The sequence below is a fragment of the Canis lupus genome, chromosome 3 (assembly GCF_003254725.2).
Source record: "Canis lupus dingo isolate Sandy chromosome 3, ASM325472v2, whole genome shotgun sequence".
NCBI lineage: Eukaryota > Metazoa > Chordata > Mammalia > Carnivora > Canidae > Canis > Canis lupus.
In genome coordinates, this window is record NC_064245.1 from 61528619 (window position 1) to 61548737 (window position 20119).

General features: G+C 53.5%; 2 protein-coding genes and 1 pseudogene across 19 annotated transcripts in view; all 3 read right to left on the reverse strand.

The window, feature by feature from the left end:
- ADD1 (adducin 1) overlaps window positions 1-2104 on the reverse strand; it is an 86730-nt gene extending 84626 nt beyond the window's left edge. For 10 of the 12 annotated variants that reach the window (XM_025437452.3, XM_025437451.3, XM_025437450.3 and 7 more), the window contains exon 1: window positions 1937-2104. The gene's annotated coding sequence lies outside the window, so the exon portion shown is untranslated. Of the gene's footprint in view, window positions 1-1448; window positions 1575-1698; window positions 1792-1936 lie in introns of those variants that run through there. The other 2 variants (XM_025437449.3, XM_025437447.3) reach the window with 2 other exon arrangements.
- Window positions 2105-8326: 6222 nt separating this feature from the next.
- LOC112654184 (U6 spliceosomal RNA) lies at window positions 8327-8440 on the reverse strand (annotated as a pseudogene).
- A 5252-nt stretch (window positions 8441-13692) lies between these two features.
- Window positions 13693-20119, reverse strand: part of SH3BP2 (SH3 domain binding protein 2) — a 34022-nt gene continuing 27595 nt past the window's right edge. For 5 of the 7 annotated variants that reach the window (XM_025437413.3, XM_035714184.2, XM_025437412.3 and 2 more), the window contains 8 exons: window positions 19887-19981; window positions 19612-19680; window positions 17512-18166; window positions 16013-16124; window positions 15721-15776; window positions 15333-15414; window positions 14487-14546; window positions 13693-14319 (listed from right to left, as the gene is read on the reverse strand). In XM_025437413.3, the coding sequence (XP_025293198.1) occupies window positions 14182-14319; window positions 14487-14546; window positions 15333-15414; window positions 15721-15776; window positions 16013-16124; window positions 17512-18166; window positions 19612-19680; window positions 19887-19981 (1267 nt within the window). In that variant the 3' untranslated portion in view covers window positions 13693-14181. Of the gene's footprint in view, window positions 14320-14486; window positions 14547-15332; window positions 15415-15720; window positions 15777-16012; window positions 16125-17511; window positions 18167-19611; window positions 19724-19886; window positions 19982-20119 lie in introns of all 7 variants that reach the window. The other 2 variants (XM_035714191.2, XM_049108569.1) reach the window with 2 other exon arrangements.

The window sequence follows — 20119 nt, forward strand, 5'->3', positions numbered from 1 at the left end:
TATACACACTGAAATATTTAAGTTAAAATGACATGAAATCTGGGTTTGGGCATACAGATAAAGACTGGCTATGAGTTAATAACTGTTAATAGCTGAAGCTGGATGAGATTAAACAGGGACTTATTGCACCCTTCTCGCTACATGTACATGACAACATGTAAAGTAAGTAAGTCAATCTGTACTCTTAAGTTTCCTATAATATACCTTTTTTTGTCAAACTGTTCGAAATTGAGACAAGGTGAATTTTAACACTGATAGGATATGTGATTTTTTTTTTTTAACAACCTGTTTTAAAGCATTTCAAGTATTTACTTTTCAGACAATACACTTGACTATTTGAAAGAACTACCTGGAAACTAATAATCATCTAAAGAAACAGCTTTTGTGGTAAAAATCGGTTAACGCAAAGCTGAACACCAAACAAAATCTTATCAGAATCAAGTAATGTCAAAGACTTAAAGGAAAAATGGTCAGCTGTATAAATCGTATTTTAGAAAGAAAACTATCCATCTTTTGGAGACTGGGTAGAATTTAGATTCATGGCATTCAGTGAGCCTGTGTGACTAAAATCTAAACCTAGCAACAAGCGGTAAAACAAATCATACCAGCTGACCTGCTGTAAACCACATCAAAACTCTGAAAAGCAGTTGTAACTGCCAAAACCGTTCACTTCCTTAAAAAACACCTTTACTATTCTAGTTTTCCCCCACAGTCAGAAATCGAGGGGTATATTATGACTTCGGATTTTAAAAAATAATGTCTACACTGCTAGCATCAGCCCATTAACTGGAGACTGAATTTTACAATCGCACCCTCACACCACTCACCCCCCAGGCCAGATGCGCGCTCCCCTCCCGGCGCCTGCTGAACTCTTACTCATCCACTCCCACTCCGCAGGACTGATGTTTTGCAAAGGAAACAGCGCGCACCTTTCAGCAAGCCTATTTCTTCTCCCCATTAAGATTTCTCTTTTTTTTTAAGACTTCATTTATTTGTTGGGAGGGGGTGGGGAGCACAAACAAGGGGAGAGGCAGAGGGAGAAGCCCCCAGCGTGCGGGGAGCTCAAGCCCAGGACCCCGGGATCCTGACCTGAGCCGAAGGCGGAGGAAGAACCCACCGAGCCACCCAGGCACCCCTCCCCATTAAGATTTCAATCCACTTTCCACATATACCCCAAACAATCTTTCCGTAATCATTCACCAACAATGCATACAGCTCTCAGACGTGTTTCGCTTCTTAGGGATACACCAGTTGCTTTATGTCCTTTAGGCATAAAATCACCTACCACACTGCCAGCACTTTCAGGTTAGCCAACGTATTTATCGGAAGGTACGCGTGCATGAAGCCAACACAAATCACCTACAAACACATCCTGAACCGGGAATTACAAGAGTACAAACAAAAGTAACTGTTGAAAGCACGAAGCCCTGGCACCTCCCCCAGAAAACCTTAGCGAAAGAAGAGCGAGAGGATGGCCGAGAAGCTCCAGGACAACCGCCGCCGTCTTCACGCAGGTCTGGCGGGCAGCACTGCCGCCCTCAAACGCCCAGAGCCCACGGGCAGCGACGCTGCGGGGGCCGCACGGAGCCCGGAGCCGCAGGCCGAGGCCCCGGCGGCCGCCAGCACCTGCTGCCCCGGCGTCCGCTCGCGACCCCGCCGCGCCCCGCCCCCCCCCGCCGGCCGCCCCGCCGCTCCCACCGAGGAACGCGCGCCGCCGACGGTCCGCGGGGAGCGGTCCTGCCTGCGCCGGGTCACGGCCGCCGGCCGAGGGGCGACCACCCCTCCCAGCGCGGCCCCGCGCCCCCGCCAGCGCCCCGCCCCGCGCGGCCCCCGCCCGCCTCCGCCCGGCCTCCCGCGCCGCCGCTGCAGGCCCCACGGACCGGCCTGCGGCCCCCGGCGCCCCGCCGCCGCCGCCGCCCCCGCGCGCGGGCCTCACCTCAGGGGGCGAATCGCGGGCAGCGCACAGGCTCCCAGGTCCGAGGGCGGCTGCCGCGCGTCGGCTCCAGCTCCGGCTCCGGCTCCGGCTCCGCCCCCTGTCCGCCGGGCGCTCCCTAGCCCGCAGCCCCGGCCCGCCCGGCCTCTCCGCCCCCTCAGCCTCCAGCGCTGCCCCCGCCGCCCGAGCTGGGTGCGGCCTGCGGCGCTGCAGCCCAACAACGCGCCCCCCTGTAGGCCCAGCCCGCCCCGCGCCGCCCAGCAACGCGCCCTGCGATTGGCTGACCCCGGGCGGTGGGGCGCGGAGGGGGCGGGGCCCGGGCGGCGCGGGGGAGGGCAGGAGCAGAGGCCCTGCGTGCTGCTGCCGCGGGCCGCGGGGATCCCTCTGGGTGTGGCGCCGCCCGCCGCCCGCCGCCCGCCGCCCGCCGCCCGCCGCCCGCCCGCTGCGGAAGGTCCGCCACCCCTGGGCGGCGGGGCCAGCGGCGCCCGCTCTTCCAGAACCGCGCGTGCACTCGCTCGTGGCCGCTGGACAGACCCTAGCGGAGGCCTCTGCGGGCCCGCTGCCCGGGATGCGCTACAGGGCGTCCTAAACCGCCCGTTCCAGCCCAGAGGGGCCGTCCGAGCCCGGGCCGCCCCCTGCCCACCTTGAGCACTCCTCCAGCACGCGGACTCCTGGACCCTGTGCCCGGCCCTCTCCTCGCCGGGCGGGGTCACTGCAGAGTTTGGGACTGGCAGCCAGGGTGGAGTCCGGGCAGTGGGATCTGTGGATGGCGATAAGGCTTCGCAAAGACAGGGTGGCTGCTTGGGGCCCAGGGCCTGGCCTGCCGGTGCTGGATGAACGAGCACCGGTCACCTCTGCAGAACCAGTACAGTAGTAGAGTCTAGGCCTGGGCATTGGCAAGATCAGGCCACCTGCCAGTGACCTGGAGGCCAGCCTAGAGACCACACCAGTACCTGCCCCTACCCTCTTCCCCCTCTTGTTTCATCCGAGCCCCCAAGAGACCCAGGAAACAGAAGCAGGGTTTCATGTTCCCTTTACACCATAGGAAGCTGAGGCCCAGCGCTGGGTGGGGGAAGCACAGCAGGGAACCCAGGCCTCCCCAGGAGGGAGCTCTTTGGCTTTGCCCACAGAAAGGTCAAGAATGTTGTCTAGGGATAGGTCCCTGACCTCTGATCTCCAAGCACTTCTGGACAACACTCTGCAATTCTACATCAGTCATTTGTTTCCCTTGCGCCCAGGAAGAAGGCCTGGCACTTAAGAGCTATCAGTGAAGTGGGTGCCTGGGTGGCTCAGTCAGTTGAGCACGGGACTCTTGATTTCAACTCAAGTCATGAGCTTAGGGTCATGCCCTGGGTCTGGCTCCTTGCTCATCTGGGAGTCTGCTTCTCTCCCTCTCCTTCCTCTGCCCCCCCCCCGCCCCCATCTAAAAAAAAAAAAGAGAGAGAGAGCTGTCAGTGTCCCTTCTTGAAAGGGAGCCAGGGAATTTGTGTCTGAATGGACTGAACTTAATGTGAGCTGTGAAGAAATCCAGAATGGGAGGTAGAAAAGGAAGATGTTCAGTAGGATTTGAAAGAAGGGACACTGACAACTCTCTTTTTTTTTTTTTTTTTTTTTTTTAGTAGACAAAAAAGACTCAGATCGAGCTTCTAAAAGAAAATATATCAGAAATGGAAAATATACTGAATGAGACTAACAGCAGATTAAACACAGCAAAAGAATAAGTGAACTGGAAGACATAGAAAAAGTAAATGAAACAGAGAAACGAGCCTAAAAAGAACAAACAGAACACCAGTGAGCTGTAGGACAACTTCAAGAGGCCTAATGTGTAATTGGAGTCCCTGGAAATGGATGCAGGGGTTGGGAAGAAGACAAATACTATTTGAAAATATAATAGCTGATATGTCTTTTCAAATTTGATGGAAACTACAAACTCACAGATCAAGCAACTCAAAAAGTAACTTCTGGCTTGCTACTGGGCTCTGGTAGATGGAAAGTTTCCATGGGACATCAGAAGTGACTCAGAGGCCAGAATTGCCCATCACTTGTTTCCATCAGGCTACCAAAACATAAAGTCAGGTAGAGACATCATAATCTAAGGGGCAGATCCAGGATTAGAAGGCTTCGTGTAGGGATCCCTGGGTGGCTCAGCGGTTTGGTGCCTGCCTTTGGCCCAGGGCATGATCCTGGAGTCCTGGGATTGAGTCCCACATCAGGCTTCCTGCATGGAGCCTGCTTCTCCCTCTGCCTGTGTCTCTGCCTCTCTCTCTCTCTCTCTCTGTGTCTCTCATAAATAAATAAATAAAATGTTTAAAAAAAAAAAAAAAAGAAGAAGAAGAAGAAGGCTTCGTGTAGATGCAGATGTAGGTGGTCCAGATCCTTTGTCACCTACCACTATAGCACCAACATCTATCACCAATTGTCTCAGGGATTCCCTGGACATGGTGACAGAGGAGCAAAAAGCAAGTGCTTGGTTCATAGGAAGGTTGGATCAATATGTTGGTATGGGCTGAAAATGGTCTACTGCTGCACTGTATCCCCATTCAGCAGCTTCCCTGAAAGACAGTGGTGAGAGGCAGTCACCCCCATAGGCAAAGCTTCAGGCAGTGAACTTGGCCATTCACTTTGTGTGGCAGGAAATGTAGCCTGAACTCATAGACAGTGGTACATGGCTTAGTTGGCCTGTTGGGACCCTGAAAGGAGCAATCTGAAAGTTCAGAGATAGGGATCCCTGGGTGGCGCAGCGGTTTGGCGCCTGCCTTTGGCCCAGGGCGCAATCCTGGAGACCCGGGATCGAATCCCACATCGGGCTCCCGGTGCATGGAGCCTGCTTCTCCCTCTGCCTGTGTCTCTGCCTCTCTCTCTCTCTCTCTGTAACTATCATAAATAAATAAAAAAAAAATTAAATAAAAAAAAAATTGAAAGTTCAGAGATAAAAAGGTCTGAGGACAAGGCATGTTGGCAGGCCTATGGGAATTGGTACAGAGAGTGAAGATCTTTGTATTGTATGTTAATGTTCACCAGTGAGCATCCACCACAGAGGCTCTATACAACCAAGCCTATAGAATGGACTGACTAATGAGCATAAGCCAGGCTCTGCCCTCTTGTCCCCGTAGTGCTGGCACATTAGTCTCCCCAATGAAGTAGTCGTGGTAGCAGAGTGGAAGCTATCTATGCATGAGCCCAAAAGCATGGGCTCCTTCTAACCAAGGATGACCCAGCTACTGCCACTGCCAAATGTAACCTGACACCATCAGAAACCAAGACTGAGCTCCCTGCAGGAGCCAACTAGCTACTTTTGGCAAGTTGATTGCACTGGATCCCTTCTATTCTAGAAAGAGCAATAACTCATGTTCACCAAGACTGCCATGTATCTGGATGTGGGTTTGCCTTTTCTGCTGCAATACTTCAGCGCTACTATCAAGAGCTCACGAGGTGTCTGATTGGCTGACGTGGAATCCCACATAACTGCCTAGTGACCAAAGGACCTGCATTATGGCATAGTAGGTATGGCAATGGGCATATTACCAGGAACCCACCATTCTGACCAAATATGCACCATTCAGAAGTTGCTGGTAGAATGAAGGGCTATCCACATGGAGATTCAGATGAGGCTACAACTTGGAGATGACACCTGGGAGGTGGAATGCTAGCCTCCAGGAAGCAGTATATACACTGTATCAATAACCACTTTATGCTGTGTCCCTAATATGTACAATACCCAGTGACCTGCTTGAGGAATTTGTGCTTCCTGTTCTGCAACATGTGAGCCCCTTGATCCTAGAAGTCACCTAAGAGGACATTTCTACCAGGGGTCATAATCATGTTGAAACTATGACTGCCCCTGATCAAGTGGGACAACTCGTGCTAGTAGATCAGTGGGCAGAGAAGGGAGTAACTGTATTGCCAGGGATAACTGACCTTCATCACTGGGAGTATGTAGGGCTACCTGCCACATGATGGGGGCAGGCAGGAATGTGTATGGTGTGCTCAGGCAATCAGAGCAGGCATTCAGGGGAATGGGAATGTTTTGGTGCTCCCACACCCGGTAACCATAAATAAGCAAGAATGGCAACATGCCCTCCCAGGAGCTCAGCCCCCAGGCATGAACAATCTAGGAAAGCCAAAGTGTGAGCTGTGAAGAAATCCAGAATGGGAGGCAGAAAAGGAAGATGTTCAGTAGGATTTGTGGCCTGGAGGTAAACTGCAGTTCATCCTCTACCCATTTCTCACAAGTTCCCCCAGATACTGTGACCCATTAGAATACTGCAGAATTTGTGTCTGAATAGATTGAACTTAATGTGAGGAAGAAGTAGATGTGAGCAGTTCAAGGGATAGACTTGGTAGTCACTGGTGGGGCCCTACCCAGATGCTCTTTCTGGCTTGGAGCTAGGAGTGGGCCCTGCCTGAGTGCTGTGAATGTTAACGGCTAATGGCCCTAGCCCAGGAGATCATCTCTCTACTTGGAGCGCCAATTTCTTGCTGATCCTGGGGCCCATGAGGCTGGTGCCTTGACCTCAAGGCAGGACCACCTGTGGGACAATTCATACTCCAGAGCTTCCTGTGGGATCCGCTAAAGCTAGACTCCAGCCAAGACCACTTCCATCCTTTGTTTTTTTCCTTTTACTTCAACCTATCCTGATTCCTCCATTCAGCTTATCCTGAGAACATTCCCTCTATAAATCACTTGCACAAAATCTCCATTTCAGCTTTTGCTCCTAAAGAATCCAATCTAAGAAAATTACATATTAAAAATACTGTATAGGGATCCCTGGGTGGCGCAGCGGTTTGGCGCCTGCCTTTGGCCCAGGGCGCAATCCTGGAGACCCGGGATCGAATCCCACATCGGGCTCCCGGTGCATGGAGCCTGCTTCTCCCTCTGCCTGTGTCTCTGCCTCTCTCTCTCTCACTGTGTGCCTATCATAAATAAATTAAAAAAAAAAAAAAAAGAAAACCATAAAAAATAAAAATACTGTATAAAAAATAAAAATAAAAATAAATAAATAAAAATGATAAAAATACTGTCTAGGGATGCCTGGGTGGCTCAGAGGTTAAGTGTCTGCCTTTGGCTCAGGGTGTGATCCTGGAGTCCCAGGATCGAATACCACGTTGGGCTTCCTGCATGGAGCCTGCTTCTCCCTCTGCCTGTCTCTCTTTCTCTCTCTCTCATGAATAAATAAATAAAATCTTTAAATAAATAAATAATACTGTCTATGACAACACCAAGAAAGCAAACAATCTAGTTAAGAAATCGGCAAAGGACTTGAACATTTTTCCAAAGATATGTAGATGGCGGAGAGCCCTGGTGGCTCAGCGGTTTAGCGCAGGCTTCAGCCTAGGGTGTGATCCTGGAGACCACGTCGGGCTCCCTGCTTGAAGCCTGCTTCTCCCTCTGCCTGTGTCTCTGCCTCTCTCTCCTTCTGTGTCTCTCATGAATAAATAAATAAAATGTTAAAAAAAAAAGATATGTAGATGGCCAATAAACACATAAAAAGATGCTTAATATCACTGATCTTTGAGGAACTGCAAATCAAAATCAAAACCATGAGATACCACTTAACACCCATTAGGACTGCTACAATAAAACAAAAGAAAAGAATAAGTTGACCAGGATGTGGAGAAATTAGAACCTTGTGCATTGATGGTAAGAATGTGAAATGGTGCAGCCACAGTGGAAAACTCTGTTGGTTCTTCAAAAAAGTAAATGGAGAATTACCATGTGACCCAGCAATTCCACTTTGAGGTATATACTCCAAACAATAAAAACAGAGACAAACAGATATTTTATACATCCATGTCTATGGCAGCATTATTAACAATAACCAAAAGATGAAAGCAACTCAAATGTCCACTGTCAGATGAATGGATAAACAATGTGGTCCAGGGACGCCTGGGTGGCTCAGCAGTTGAGCGTCTGCCTTCGGCCCACGGCCTGATCCTGGAGACCCGGGATCGAGTCCCACATCGGGCTCCTTGCATGGAGCCTGCTTCTCCCTCTGCCTGTGTCTCTGTCTGTCTCTCTCTCCGTGTCTCTCATGAATAAATAAATAAAATATTAAAAAAAAAATGTGGTCCATCCATACAGTGGAATCTTATTCAGCCTTTAAAAGGAAGGAAATCTAGGGCATCTGGGTAGTTCAGTCGGTTAAGCATCCGACTCTTGATTTCTGCTCGAGTCATGATCTTAGGGTCATAAGCTTGAGCCCTACATGGGGCTCTGTGCCAGGCATGGGGCCTACTTAGGATTCTCTGTCTCCCCCTACCTCTGCCCCCGCATGTGTGCGCATGCTTTCTCTCTCTCTCTCTAAAACAAGGAAGGAATTCCTGACACCTACTATAATGTGGATGAATCTTAAAGACACTATGCTGAGTGAGATAGGCCAGACAGAAAAGGACAAGACAATGCCACCTGCATGAGGTTCCCAGAGTAGTGACATTCATCCTTGTGCAGGGGCCATGCTAATCTCTGTATCATTCCAATTTTAGTACATGTGCTACTCAAGTGGGCACAGATGAAGTACTGGCCTGTACAGGGAGTGAACCCTCGACCCTGGTGTTATTAGCATCGCACTCTAACCAACTGAGCTTACTGCCCAACTATGTGTCAGAATCATTAAATTCAGAGACAAAATAGAATAGTGGGCACCAGGGCCTAGAGTAGGGAGAATGGGGAGCTGTTTAATGGGGACAGTTTCTGCTTTACAGGAGCAAGAGTTCAAAGGATAGATAGTAGTGATGATTCCCAGTAATGAGAATATACTGAATGCCACAGAATCGTACATTTAAAATGGTAAGTTTTTAAAGGCCATTTAGGGATCCCTGGGTGGCGCAGAGGCTTAGCGCCTGCCTTTGGCCTAGGGTGCAATCCTGAAGACCCGGGATCGAATCCCACATCGGGCTCCCGCCTGCTTCTCCCTCTGCCTGTGTCTCTGCCTCTCTCTCTCTCTCTGTGTGACTATCATAAATAAGTAAAAATTTTTTAAAAAGGCCATTTATTATTTTTTAAAGATTTTATTAATTTACTTGAGAGGGGAGAGAAAGTGAGAGTGCAAGAACAAGAGGACAGAGAAACAGACTCTGCAGAGCAGGGAGTCTGATGTGAGGCTCGATCCCAGGATGCCAGGATCATAACCTGAGCCAACGGCAGATGCTTAACCAACTGAGTCCCTTAGGTGCCCCTAAAATGGTAAAGTTCATATTACATATATTTTAGCATAATAAAAGAGTTTTAAGATTTAATTCTTTGCAGTGGGGGAGGGGCAGTGAGAGACTCTCAAGCAGACTCTCCAGTGAGCATGATGAGTCTCATAACCTTGAGATCACAACCTGAGCCAAAACCAAGAGTTGGATGCTTAACCAACTGGGCCACACAGGTGCCCCAATAAAAAAGTTTTATTTTTTTTAAGATTTTTTTATTCATGAGAGAGAGAGAGAGAGAGGCGCAGACATAGGCAGATGGAGAAGCAGGCTCCATGCAGGGAGCCCAATGTTGGACTCGATCCTGGATCCTGGGATCATGCCCTGAGCTGAAGGCAGAGGCTCAACCACTGAGCCACTCAGGCATCCTGCAAAAGTTTTAATACTATTAAAATACCCCTTCCTTTTTCAAGGGGGGGGGGGAAGAAACACTGTCTTGATAAATAAAAATATATATATATATATAAATTTTTTAAAAATTTAAAAAAAAAAGGGCAGCCCCGGTGGTGCAGCGGTTTGGCACCGCCTGCAGCCCAGGGCGTGATCCTGGAGACCTGGGATCGAGTTCCACGTCGGGCTCCCTGCATGGAGCCTGCTTCTCCCTCTGCCTGTGTCTCTGACTCTCTGTTTCTCTCTGTGTTGCACATGAATTAAAAAAAAAAAAAATTAAGAAACACTGTCTTGGATGGGAGTTGTTTCTCTTTCTTTCTTTCTTTCTCCTTCTCCTTCCTTCCTTCTTTCCTTTTGGATGGGAGTTAAATAACAACAACAATACAGAATTAGATACATACAATGATATCAGGTATTGAAGGAGATCGATGGTGCCAAAGTCACCAGAAGTCCTTATGTTGTCTAAGAGGGTAAAAATATTTGTTCCTCTAGACTCAGGTGAGAACAGAAATAGACTGTATAACTTTCCAATTAGAAGAGGAAAGTAGAATGACTTTAAAATTAAAAAAAAAAAAAAAAAAAAAAAAGCTGCTCAATCCAAAAGTGGAGAAGGTAAGGGAAAGGAGGAATGGGTCTCAAAGACATGATGAGCAAAAGAAGCCAGGTGTCAAAGCTTTCATCTATGATTCCATTCACATAAAATACAAAAACAGGAAACCACTGTGATGGATGTATAATTAAGTGGTGAAGGCTTTATAGCAAAACAAGAACAGGAACCTCCCCAAAGCCCCAGCAGGGGTTGCTGGTGACACAGGAGGGGCAGTGCTGTGATGGGTAGGGCACACGGGGGCTGGAGATCCTTGGTAGGATAATAAAAATGTTCAAGTCATAGCAACTTTTTAGGCTGCACATTTGTGCTTTGCTCATTTTTCTAAATGTGTGTTTTGCTGTACAGGAAATAAAACGAAAAAGGAGTGTGCTTCTGCTCTAAGCGGCTGAGCATGACCAGAGCTGAAGCCAGAGGGGGATGTTAGGCAACCTTCAAGGATTTGTGAGGAGCAAAGGAAGGTCTGAAGGAAGATGGTTTGGGATCTGCTCTGTGTCTCAAGACTCTCCATCCATGGGCACTAGGGTGTCTCAGTTGGTTAAGCGTCTGCCTTCGGCTCAGGTCATGATCTTGGGGTCCTGGGATTGAGCACTGTGTCGGGCTCGAAGCTCAACCGGGAGTCTGTTTCTCCCTCTGCCCCTCCCTCCCTCCCTCCTGCTGTCTCTCAAATAAAATCTATTAAAAAAAAAAAAAGACTCTCCCTCTGGTGGGAGTGTTGCTAGAAGGTAGCCTAATGGGGGACAACCACTACTGACCACCTTGAAGGTCACTGCCCCCCTGGACTGGCGCCCTCTCTGAGTTCCCCCCATTAGGCAGTCATTTCCAGGGGGAGGCATAGGGCAGGCAGGCAGACACAGGGAACTGGGTGTGGCAAGTGAGGGGCTCGATGCCACGGGGTCCCAGCCAGAGACAGGTCCTCCCCTCACTGCCCTCCTCTAGAGACACATGGATTTGGTGTAAGTGGCAGCTCTGCCTCATATTCCTTTGTGTGTCCTTCGTGTCCTCCAGACCTCCTTCAGGAGGCCAGTCCCGGTGGGCGTTGGGCGAGAAGCCCCTAGGCCCCAGGCTGTTGCCTCTTCTCCCCTGGTGTCCTGTCCCGCCACCGGTCCCACCAGGGTGCAGAGAGAGCCTCCTTGGACCAGCAGGAGGCGTCTCCGCAACGTGACTCAGGCTGGGGCAGGGGCCAGAACAACTCAGGACTTGTTTTTAAGATTTATTTATTTGAGAGAGAAAGAGAGAGGGAGAGAGACGATCTCAAGAAGACTCCATGCTGAGTGTGGAGCCCAATACAGGGCTCGATCTCATGCCCCTGAGATCATGACCTGAGCTGTAACCCACTGTGCTGCCCAGGCACCCTCCAGATCTGTTTTGTGAGGTCTCTTCTGGTTCTAAAATCATCTTTGTTCACAATAAAAATCTCTATTAACAGAAGGTATAGTAGCTCACTCTTTCTGATCAACTGTAAAAGTAAAACTATGTTCAGTCATTGGCTTGGAGCAGCTTCCCAAAGGGTCTGGGGCCTTCCTCAGGCCCAGGAGTTGGACCTATCTCTGAACTCACTGTAATGCTCAACAAGGCAATGAAGACTCTCTGAGCCTCAGCTTCCCCATCTGTAAGATGAGGAAGCAGGCTAGCCCCTGAAGCAGGTCCTAGGCCTCCTCTTATCCCAGAACTGGGCCCAGGGGGCAAAGCAGAGGGAGGCAGGCCAGTTTTGTTCCCCCTGCACTGAGCTGTGGCCCCAGGGTGCACCCAGAACTGTGTAGACCCTCCACATGACTGTCAGAAGCCCTGAGGGGAGATGGGGAGGTAGGCAGGGGCTGGGATCTGGGCTCAGGGCAGCAGAGGACAGGTCACATGGTAGTAAGTAGCCCACCTGGAACTTGGATCCAGAACTCTGACCCTCCATTTTCTTACTTGTAAAATGGGCACACAGCAGCTTCTTCTCCAAGCAAACTATGTCAGTACCCATGGGGCTCAGCACCTGGAGCCCAGGAGATACTTGGCAAGTGGTAAACACCTTCCAACATTATATGAGGAATAGAATGTTGATGGCAGTTCTCAAGAGGGAGCAGATCCCTCTGGCCCCTCCTTCATGCTGGTGACCATACCTGGGACCCCGCAGCACACACTCTTATAGCTGAGGCCCTGGGCCCCTGGGGCAGTTCACAAACAGGTGGGAGTCTGTCCTGGACAGGTTTAGGGCCTGGGAGGAGAGGTAAAGCCAGTTCGGGCCCTAGGGTGGACTTTGGGCAGTCACAGGCCTCAGCTGTCACTAAGATGTTGACCAGAGGACCTATCACCTGGCCCTGGGCCCCAGATCCCCCCACACCTTCCAGCTCTGGAGTCTTAAAATTTTTAGCCACTGAGCTGGCCACATGTGAGGTAAAAGTAATAAAGTATCCCATATGCGGTAGCGCGTCACTAGCAAGCAGCGCCCCAGGCACTGACTGGAAGCCACTTTTCTGGTCCAAACCCCCCTTCAAATTTTTACAGGAAGGGAGGCTGCAGCCACAGGAGGGAACAGCATGCTTCCATGGGCTCCCCTTGCTAGTTCAGGGCAGGGAGGGCAAAGAACTACAACCACAGGAAGGAGGGATTGCTGGTTCCCAGAGATGGAGTGGAATGCCCGAAACTAGACAGTGCCCCTGCTGACACACACACCTCCACCCACCCCCCACACCCCTGCCAGGATTGAGAGGAAACATCTGCAGTGACAGTGCTGGACACTTGGTTCCTGGAAGCAGATGGCTGTCATCCCCCCAGCACCTCTCCCACCCACTGTGGCCTCATCCCTCCCCCTCCTCCAGTACACCACCCCATCCCCCAAAACATGCCCAGGGGCACAGGGGAAGGAAGTGCAGACATAGGGCCCTCTCCAGATGGTGAATCCTTGGCTGGGGACACAGTGCTGTCCTGGGTTCGAATCTCACACAGCAAACTTCTTTCCCAATATGAGGTGCAGGGAAGACCTGATGCTTTTAGGATCCCTGCCAGGCCTGACCCTAAGCTGAGTCTGTTTTTACACATACACAACAATCCAGCCTGGATGGTCATGCCAGGGAACATGGATGAGGGAATTCCACAGCAGGTAGAGAGGGGCGACCAGAGCCAGACTTGGGCTGGGTGCTGCCCAGAAGACCAGGCATCTGGGGACCACCCTCTCCACCCACGTTTAGCCTCTTCGCACTCCTCTGTGGCCAAGACTTTCTCCAAGAAGTCTTCCTGGAGCCTCCAACAGGGTTCTAAGCTCCCCACCAAAGCCAGTGTGTACCCAGCTGTGTCCTAGGAACCACTAACTATAGATGTGGGGACCTTTCAGCCCTACAGTCCAATTGCCTTATACCTGGCCTATGGCACTTCAGAGATTATGCTGAGTCTAGACTTCCTGAGTCCGGGTCCTGTTGGGTTACTAGCTATGCACCCAGAGCAAGTTCTTTAACGACCTGTGCCCTGAAGACTACCACTCCTGTGGCTTCCTGTGTTGAGCTGCTAGAGTCACCATTTGGATGTGAGTGGGGGTACTCAGTAAGGCTGGTCATCCCCTCTTTCCCAACAAAGCCCTCGCCACTGAGGCAAAGGTCATCTTTGCTTTATTGTACATCAGTGGCCCATCCTGGAGCCTGGTCTTAGAGTTCCTGGGGGCCAGCCCTGCCCTCAACCCCAAATACCCCAGTCCTGCCCAGCTCCCAACACAGTACAGGATTAGTGTGGTAGGGGAGTTGGGGAGGGGCGGGGATGACCACGATTCTTTTCCACAAAGTCCAGGCAGGGCTCAGTCCTGGGACCCCAGGCTCCTGGGAGGTGGGGTAGGGTGGGCTGCATGGCACAGGAGAGCCCCCCAGTCCTCTGCAGTGCAGAGCCTAGCCTAGCCCCATGAACCCAGCCTGCTGAGTGGGGCCTGGCTGGGCAGATTCTACAAGGTATCTGTTGTGGAGGCCCCGGATCGGAACATGGCGCTCACTCTGGCTCATCCTCCCATGCAGGCCTGTCACATCTGCGTGGCCTGGGGTCACAGCCCCAGTGGCTTGTCTCTGCCCAGCAACATGTGTCGCAGGCGTCACCTGGGCCTCGTGTAGCCGTAGGGGCGCTGCAGCAGCAGGCTCTGGTGGCTGGGCAGCACGTGGGTATGGTAGTGTTCCACGAGGCTGCCCACACTCACAAACAGGACCTCGCCCTCCAGGTAGAATTTAGAGTCCTGGAAAGGAGAGAGAGAGGTAGGGTTGGGGAACAGGGGTCTCCTGTGACACAGGGTGCTCAGCAACAAGGATGACAGTCAGGCAGGCTCCTAGACGTCCTGTGTCACTTCTGCGCCTGCAGCCTCCTGTCCCACCCAGGGCCCTGGGACGGGGCCGGCCTGCCCACCTTCTCAAAGATGCGGTAGTTCCTCACTTTGTTGGAACTTTCATCCCACACAACCAGAACCTGCAGGGAAAGAAGCAACAGATGGATGGGTAGGCAGAGGCTTCGCAGCTGGTCCTGGGGCTCTTACGGTAACCTAGGGAGGAACACCGACAGTAGGGTCGAAATGGGCAGTCCCCTGCTCTCTGAGGAGACTCGAGTAACAGCAGCAGGTACCTGGCTCACCCTAGGACCATTTTTGACATACATGGGAGAACAGGGGGTGCCTCACTGGCTCTGTTGGTAGAGCGTGCAACTCTTGATCTTGGGGTCGTGGATTTATTTTTTTAATTTTTTTGCAGTGGTCATGGATTTGCCCCCCACTGTTAGGCACAGAGCTTACTTAAATCAATAAATACATAAATAATACCAAAAAAAAAAAAAAGTGAGGCTCAGTGAAATCATGCAATTCACCCTCGGAGGAGCGGAGGCACAGCTAGCCGACTCTTGCAATTCTCCTGCCCCAAGAGCCTCCCCTTCAAAGCACATGAAAAACCCGAGCCCCATTAGAGTTCTGGGAGCCCCCCCCTGCACTTCCCTCCCATCTCCCGCCTGTGCTGGGAGGCCAGCCACCATCACCCTCAGTGTGCAGACTGTGTTCAGTTCCTGACAACAGACAGGGCAGGGACTGCTGGGCAGAGACCCCAAAGACAGGAGTGCTTGAGGCGCCCAGGTTGGGGAAGTGATGTCTATACCACAAAGTGCTCTGCTGGCTGTCAGCCAGGGTGTGTGGAGAGCCAGGGGAGCCCAGCACAATGCAGCAGTCCCCCTAGGGCCTGGGCTCAGCAGGGTGACTGTTGGGGCACTTACCTTCCCTGACTTGGTAGAGGAGTTCCGGATGCAGTAGAGTCCATCCTGGGGCTCTCCCTGGGGGCTTGTGGCTTTGAACAGCCTAAAAAAAGACAGGTGCGTCAGCAAATGGACTGTCCTCAGAGACAGTCTCTCAGGGACCCGCCAGCCCCACTCCTCAGTGTGGGTTTCAGTCTTCTCACTATTCTGCAACACAGGTTCCAAGAGCAGCAGGCTACAGGAGGGCTGGCCTGTGCCGGGCCTGGGCTGATGGCACTGCGCACTCAGGGCCATGTACCTGTGCTGGCAACTGCTCAGCACCGAGGCAAGTGAGGGGAACAGAAAGAAATGCAGGGAGCCTAGTGTCTGCAAAAACAAGGATTTGGAAAAAGAAGGGCTTGGTGCTAACCTTTCCACTTCACAGGATTCCGTGGTATTGATAAACACAGAGCTGGGCAGCGGCACCTGGAGAGGCCAGTGGTGGTCAAGGTCAGAATCAAGAGTCAGGTGGTGCTTGCAGTCAGCCCCTGCCACACCCCCAAAAGGCTGCCAACTTGTGCCCAGATCTGGGGCTCTGCACCATGCTCCTGCCCTCCCCAACTCCAGCGACCTGGGGCTCCTTCTCAAGATACCCAGTGAGGGGTTGCCCTGGCCAGCAGCTCTCTCTCGGCCGCCCACCATGGCTGCGATCTGGGCCCCACCTTCTCATAATCCTCATCAGAGTCCTCCCCACCAGCGTTGTCGGCCTTTGAGGGTCGTCGGGGTTTTTCAAAGGAGAAGCTCCTGAAACTCTGCCCATCAGGGGGTGACCTCCTGGGAGGGGAGCAAGGAGAGGAAGGCACATCACTGTCACCTGCCCCCCCTCCACCGCACCCTCCACTCCCCACCCCCATGCACCCTGATGGTTGTCAGAGGCCCATGACAGGCCCTTGTTGACTGCCCTGGGGCAACAGGAATCGCCTGAGGCCTGGAGGCCTAAACTGGGCTCTGGGCTGCCGAGGACACTGGCAAGAGGGGCCCTGGGGGCCTGAACTCTGATGTCCTCACACCAGAGACAGGTGTTCTGGATGCTGTGGGAGAAGGCCCCAGGCTGGAGGAGGTGGGGCGGCTTGGCTCTGGCTGGAGCGCCTCTGCAGCTGACCAGCTCTGTGACCTTGGCCACATCATGCCCCTCCCAGAGCCACAGAAAATGGATGAATATGAGTGGACGGAGCCCACAGGACACGTCCCACACATGCGGTCAGGTGGTCCAAAGTCTCCAAGGTTTCAAGGAGGATTCAAAGAGGCCACTCTGGGCTGTGGGCTGCTGGGCTGTGGATGATCGGCCGTGGTACAGCCACGAAGCACTTGGCAAACTGACCTAGTCTGCGCCACTGTGGCCCCTCATGAAATGGAACCATAATATGGCACCCTCCCATGGACAACAGAGCTAATGGAGTCCTAGGAAGAAGGGTGCCAGGGTCAATGGTGTTCAGGGAGTACTGCGTAAGCACACCCACTCAAGGCTCGCCCCTGTAGCTCTCAGAACCTTCATGGTTGGGGGCCCCAGACATTGCTGACGACAGGCTGCTGGCATGAATGACACTCTGAGCATGGGGGTGGGGGGGAACACACCAGTCCCCCAACACCACCCAGCAATAAAGAAGAAAGTGTTTTGAGCAGACCTCACAGGTGAGTCACCAACATACTCCACATTCTGGCAAATTCCCAATCAGGAAGAGCACAAAGGCAGCCTTGGTGGCTCAAGAGCCCCAGGCAGGGTTGGGAAGGAGGGTTCTGGATCAGGAAGGCCTGCAGTGGCATACTATTTCCAAGGGGCTCACAGCCCAAACCCCTACCATTCCCTACCATCTATCCCAGAGCCTGCAGTCAGCTCTGACAGCCCCTCCCTAGACCCTGCAGGGGCATCAGATTGCCTAGTACACCCAGAAGAGGCTTATTTCCCCAGAGACGCTCTCGTCCACCCCCCTAGGCAGCATCGGGCTCCAGGCCCACCACCCACTTGGCTGACATTTCTCTAGGGCAAGGGTGGGTCAGGTGCAGGGGAGGCTGCTCAGCCTAAGCCTCCCTGCTCTTGTACTAGGGCTGTCTGGTCCCCGTCATGGACAGGGAATGCCAGAGACGAGGCAGCCAGGGCACCAGCACGAGGATCTGCCAGTTGGGGAGGGGTCCCAGGGGCATGAGCGCCAAATGAACTCACTGGAGATAGGGGAGGGGTGGCTTCTCTGACCTCGGCAGGACTGCTGGCTTGGCTATGGCCTCAGGTGTGGGTAGCTTCAGTCCAGGAGGCCTAGGGGCCACAGAAGGCACGAAGAGTCTGGGCTTGACCACCTCCTCTGAGGGGGCCTCTTCAGCCATCTTTAGGAACCTGGGCTTATTGGCTGGCACCGGTGGAGGCTCGGGTGTCGGCGGCCCCCGGGGGGACAGATGAAAGGACTTCAGCTTGTCACAGTTCCTGGAGGAGGTGGTGGCCATGCTGGCAGAGCTGGAGACAGAGCCAGTCCCGTGGCCAGGCACTCGGGGCTCTGAGCTAGGGCTGGCACTCTCATGGAAACAAGGGGGTTTCCGGAGGCTGGGCACAGGTGGCAGGTGGCCTACTGGGGGGTCACTCATCCTCCGGGGGGCCACAGACACCCTGAGGCCAGCCTCTGGCCGCCTCAGGCCCAGCAGGTCCCTCTTGGAGTCCTCAGAAGTCAGGCTGGCATCAGGGAGGCCACGCTTAGGGGGCGGGGGTGGCAGCAGAGGGCTGGGGCCCTTGGAAGCAAAGGAGTGAGCACGGGGCATGTCAGAGAAGGCTGGCTTCCTGGGTGTGGGCACAGGAGGCGGGGGGTAGGCCGGAGGGTGGGTCAGGGTGTCTGCGGAGTAAAGAGACCCAGTCAGTGCACAGGTGTCACCTGCTGGAGGCTGGGCCACCACCACTGACCTGCGCCACCTTCCCTTCCTCAGCCACCCCCTACCAGCAGCCCACACAAGCTCCCTGAGCCATCAGCTTCCCGGAAGCAGAAATGAGAGAGAAGAGGCAAGGGGACTCTTAGGACTTCGCTTCCGCTGGGGGAAGCTATAATTCCCAGGGACAGAGCTGAGGAGGAAGGATGGGAGCAGGTCGGGAGGTAGAAGGTGGTTGTGTCTGCTGATGTCGCAGGACACACTGAAAGGGTGCCAAGTGCGCTGTTGGGGCACAGGTGTGAGGTTCAGAGGAGAGGTGCTGGCTGGAGTCCCCAGGCTGTCCGTGACACTGGCTGTCCCAGTGACCTGAGGCTGCCGGGAGAGGAGTGAACACGGCCTGAGTCCTGGGGTGGCCTGGCTCGTGCTGATGGCACTGAGTGAGGTGGGAGGGGCCTGGAGCAGAAGGTACCTCTGCAAAGTGCTGCATGTGAGAGTGGGGACACCACTGGAACCCTAATGAGATGTTTTGGGGAGGGAAGGAAGCCTGCTTGGAGTGGGGACTCAGAAGGGTGGGGAGGGGGGTGGGGGGGCCATGTGCAGGAGCACTGGCCCCGGAGGCCAAGAGAGGCCCCTAAGTGTTCATCTCTAGCCACATATGACCGCAGTTCAGGGTGGGACAGATGGACACGAGATGGAGCCATGGGCCTTGTGCTGGGGGGGAAGTTGAGGCACATGGCCCGCAGGTCCTGGTGGTGTCCCCAGAGGGAAGGGGCCAGTAGGAGGGAAGGGGGCTGCACCTGCTGCATTTGACAGGGGAGGTGGGGTTGAATGACAGAAGAACAGGGTGGCTGGGGTAGAAGGACTGTCCCAAGTGCCCAGGACAGTGGAAAGGATTGTGGGATGGCAGGACAGAGACACGGCCCTCCCCCAGCTGACCCTGTGCTTGGCTGTGACACATGTACATGATGCCTGGTACATGGCTGCTCCCTTGCTTGGCCACTGGGTGGGAGTGGGTCAGTACCTGACAGGCTGGCCTGCAGGTGCTCTGGAGAGCCATCAGCCACAGGCGGGAGGCCCTGCCCTGGCCCCACCCACTCCTTAGGGTCCCTCCTTCCCCACTCTCAGCCCCCAGGACCACCACTAGCTCAGCATCACACATGCAGCACCCCCACCTCACACATTTGGAAATCACCTCCCCCCTCCGACCCGGGCCAGCTGCAAAGGCAGGAGGACAAGGTGAACAGAGCCAGCCAAAGCATACATCTCTTTTGTTCTGTCCCTCCTAAAACCTGGGCCACGACAGGGAAACTGAGGCCACCCAGAGCAGTAGTCAGGCTGGCACTCCCAGCCTGGGAGGGGCCCTACCTGGGTTCCACCCCCAGGAGCCTACCAGGCTCACAAGTTGCCCACCTACCCTCGGGCTCCACAGGCTCCGGGGAGTCAGGCTCCATGTATGAGTCGTCTTCATCCTCATGCTCGTAGTCTGAGGCGGATAGAGGGTCAGACCCCAGGCAGCCCAGGCCCAGCTGCACCCAAGAGTGATGGGGCAGGGGCCCTCAGAACACTGGGAGCCAGGACTCAGGGGGGGCACAGGGCAGGGTATGAACCCAGGACCTAGGCTGCCTCTCCTCCTTGGCAGGGGAGGGTATGCAGAGGTGGGGGGACAGGGTATGCAGAGACAGGCCTTACCTTCATTGTCTGTGGGGTATGAAGAAAGGCTGATGTCCACAGGTCGCTCGACTGCACCATAGAAGCTGTCCGTGTCTGAGCTAGAGTCACTGAAGCTGGGGCAGGGGTGGGGCAGTGAGCACTGGGTAGGGGTAGCTCCTCTGCACTCACACATACAGATACACATGCACACCCTTGGCTGTGTGACACATGCACACAGACACAGACACATGCACAAACACGACACACAGAGA